Genomic DNA, 4,345 nt, shown 5'->3' on the forward strand with positions numbered 1-4,345 from the left:
GCTGCTGTATGAGAGTAAATTGATAAATGTTATGAAATTCGCTGCTGTATGAGTGTAAATAGATAAATGTTATGAAATTCGCTGCTGTTTGAGTGTAAATTGATAAATGTTATGAAATTCGCTGCTGTTTGAGTGTAAATTGATAAATGTTATGCGATTCACTGATGTATGTGTTTATTGATAAATGTAATGAAATTCGTATGAGAGTAAATTGATAAATGTTATGAAATTCGCTGCTGTATGAGTGTAAATAAATAAATGTTATAAAATTCGCTGCTGTATGAGGGTAAATTAATAAATGTTATAAAATTCGCTGCTGTATGAGTGTAAGTTGATAAATGTTATGAAATTCACTACTGTATGTGTGTAAATTGATAAATTTTATAAAATTCGCAGCTGTATTTGTGTAAATTGATAAATGTTATGAAATTCGCTGCTGTATGAGTGTAAATTGATAAATGTTATAAAGTTCGCTGCTGTATGAGTGTAAATAAATAAATGTTATAAAATTCGCTGCTGTATGAATGTAAATTGATAAATGTTATAAAATTCGCTGCTGTTTGAGTGTAAATTGATAAATGTTATGAAATTCGCTGCTGCTTAAGTGTAAATTGATAAATGTTATGAAATTCGCTGCTGTTTGAGTGTAAATTGATAAATGTTATGAAATTCGCTGCTGTATGAGTGTAAATTGATACATGTTATGAAATTCGCTGCTGTATGAGTGTAAATTGATAAATGTTATGAAATTCGCTGCTGTTTGGGTGTAAATTGATAAATGTTATGAAATTCGCTGCTGTTTGAGTGTAAATTGATAAATGTTATGCGATTCGCTGATGTATGCGTTTATTGATAAATGTAATGAAATTCGTATGAGAGTAAATTGATAAATGTTATGAAATTCGCTGCTGTATGAGTGTAAATTGATAAATGTTATAAAATTCGCTGCTGTATGAGTGTAAGTTGATAAATGTTATGAAATTCGCTGCTGTATGAGTGTAAATAAATAAATGTTATAAAATTCGCTGCTGTATGAATGTAAATTGATAAATGTTATAAAATTCGCTGCTGTATGTGTGTAAATTGATAAATTTTATAAAATTCGCAGCTGTATTTGTGTAAATTGATAAATTTTATGAAATTCGCTGCTGTATGAGTGTAAATAAATAAATGTTATAAAATTCGCTGCTGTATGAATGTAAATTGATAAATGTTATAAAATTCGCTGCTGTATGTGTGTAAATTGATAAATTTTATAAAATTCGCAGCTGTATTTGTGTAAATTGATAAATGTTATAAAATTCGCTGCTGTATGAATGTAAATTGATAAATGTTATAAAATTCGCTGCTGTATGAGTGTAAATTGATAAATTTTATAAAATTCGCAGCTGTATATTAAATTGATAAATGTTTTGAAATTCGTTGCTGTATTGGTGTTAATTGATAACTGTTTATGAAATTTGAGGCTATATGAGTGTTAATTGATAAATAATAATATGACATTCGCTGCTTTCTGAGTGTATGTCTTTTTAGACTTTTCGATAACTGCTTGTTTTCTTACAGAAATGATAGTGCGTCTACCAAGAAAAGCATTCAAGATAACAAGATATCAATGAGTAGGTAACACATTTCGTAATAACAACATTTTAAGCAATGTACAAAATACTAAAACAAGATGAAAATCTGCATTACTCGTAGACAAAAAAAAAGTTGTATCTCAAACTTGGCCAAAAAGAATATATTCTACTCATCAATGGACTTGCTTGGTGTCGTAAATACACCATAAATATACATTCTTACTGTATGTCATATCTTGTTGTATCATCTGTCATTTCTGGTTGTTATATCACTCATTTCTAGTTGTATCATCTGTCATTTCTAGTTGTATCATCTGTCATTTCTGGTTGTTATATCAGTCATTTCTAGTTGTATCATCTGTCATTTCTGTTTTGATATACCAGTCATTTCTAGTTGTATCATCTGTCATTTCTGTTTGTTATACCAGTCATTTCTAGTTATATAATCTGTTATTTCTGTTTGTTATACCAGTCATTTCTAGTTATATAATCTGTTATTTCTATTTGTTATACCGGTCATTTCTAGTTGTGTCATCTGTTATTCTGATTGTTATACCGGTCATTTCTAGTTGTATCATCTGTTATTTCTGTTCGTTATACCAGTCATTTCTAGTTGTATCATCGGTTATTTCTGTTTGTTATACAAGTCATTTCTAGTTGTATTATCTGTTATTTCAATTTGTTATACTATATATTTCTAGCTTGCCCTCATTTTAATTTTCAGTGGAAATTATTGAAAATGATTTATATCTTGGCAGTGATAATTATTTTGTTCAAGAAAACTCACTGCCAAAAGGTAAGCTTTGAAGTTCAGCATTTTTATTATTCCAATCATTTTGTTGTTGTAAATCTCATATTTAAAATGGTTTATTGAAATAGGCCTATACACAATATTTTTTCAACATTTATATCATAAGAATGATAATAATAACAACAAATTCCCATTGTTATATAGTGCTAAATACATAAATTGTAGAGCGATAAATTTTTTTTTAAAAATAACCTAAAAAACATGTTGTTACTCAGTTTCACACTATGCTTTTTATATTACTATATCGCTCTACAATTATTGATGTATTGAGCACTATTTTAACAGTGGTATTACTATATCACTCTACAAATATTGATGCATTGAGCACTATTTTAACAGTGGTATTACTATATCACTCTACAATTATTGATGTATTGAGCACTATTTTAACAGTGGTATTACTATATCACTCTACAATTATTGATGTATTGAGCACTATTTTAACAGTGGTATTACTATATGGCTATACAATTATTGATGTATTGAGCACTATTTTAACAGTGGTATTACTATATCACTCTACAATTATTGATGTATTGAGCACTATTTTAACAGTGGTATTACTATATTGCTCTACAATTGATGTATTGAGCACTATTTTAACAGTGGTATTACTGTATTGCTCTACAATTGGTGTATTGAGCACTATTTTAATAGTGGTATTACTATATCACTCTACAATTGATGTATTGAGCACTATTTTAACAGTGGTATTACTATATTACTCTACAATTGATAAATGAGCACTATATCGCTCTACAATTACTGATGTATTGAGCACTATTTTATCAGTGGTATTTCTATATCGCTCTACATACAATTGATGTATTGAGCACTATCATAACAGTGTTATTACTATATCCCTCTACAATTGATGCATTGAGCACTATTTTAACAGTGGTATTTCTATATCACTCTACAATTGATGTATTGAGCACTATTTTAACAGTGGTATTTCTATATCACTCTACAATTGATGTATTGAGCACTATTTTAACAGTGGTATTTCTATATCGCTCTACAATTACTGATGTATTGAGCACTATTTTATCAGTGGTATTTCTATATCGCTCTACATACAATTGATGTATTGAGCACTATCTTAACAGTGGTATTACTATATCACTCTACAATTGATGCATTGAGCACTATTTTAACAGTGGTATTTCTATATCACTCTACAATTGATGTATTGAGCACTATTTTAACAGTGGTATTTCTATATCACTCTACAATTGATGTATTGAGCACTATTTTAACAGTGGTATTTCTATATCACTCTACAATTATTGATGTATTGAGCACTATTTTAACAGTGGTATTACTATATCGCTCTACAATTATTGATGTAATGAGCACTATTTTAACAGTGGTATTTCTATATCACTCTACAATTGATGTATTGAGCACTATTTTAACAGTGGTATTTCTATATCGCTCTACAATTGATGTATTGAGCACTATTTTAACAGTGGTAGTACTATATCACTCTACAATTATTGATGTATTGAACTCTATTTTAAAAGTGGTATTACTATATCGCTTTACAATTATTGATGTATTGAGCACTATTTTAAAAGTGGTATTGCTATATCGCTCTACAATTATTGTTGTATTGAGCATTATTTTAATAGTGGTATTACTATACTGCTCTACAATTGATGTATTGAGCACTATTTTAACAGTGGTATTACTATATCGCTCTACAATTATTGTTGTATTGAGCATTATTTTAATAGTGGTATTACTATACTGCTCTACAATTGATGTATTGAGCACTATTTTAACAGTGGTATTACTATATTACTCTACAATTGATAAATGAGCACTATTTTAGCAGTGGTATTTCTATATTGCTCTACAATTATTGATGTATTGAACTCTATTTTAACAGTGGTATTACTACATCACTCTAGAGTTGATGTATTGAGCACTATTTTAACAGTCAGAATTTTAA

General features: G+C 28.5%; 1 protein-coding gene across 1 annotated transcript in view; it reads left to right on the top strand.

The window, feature by feature from the left end:
- Nucleotides 1–4,345, top strand: part of LOTGIDRAFT_176077 (hypothetical protein) — a gene marked incomplete at both ends in the record, with an annotated part of 12,468 nt that overhangs the window by 1,885 nt on the left and 6,238 nt on the right. The window contains one exon of the mRNA XM_009065923.1: nt 2,302–2,373. Within this exon, the coding sequence (XP_009064171.1) occupies nt 2,302–2,373 (72 nt within the window). The remainder of the gene's footprint in view (nt 1–2,301; nt 2,374–4,345) is intronic.

Source organism: Lottia gigantea (genome assembly GCF_000327385.1).
Source record: "Lottia gigantea unplaced genomic scaffold LOTGIsca_716, whole genome shotgun sequence".
NCBI classification, from domain to species: Eukaryota; Metazoa; Mollusca; class Gastropoda; family Lottiidae; genus Lottia; species Lottia gigantea.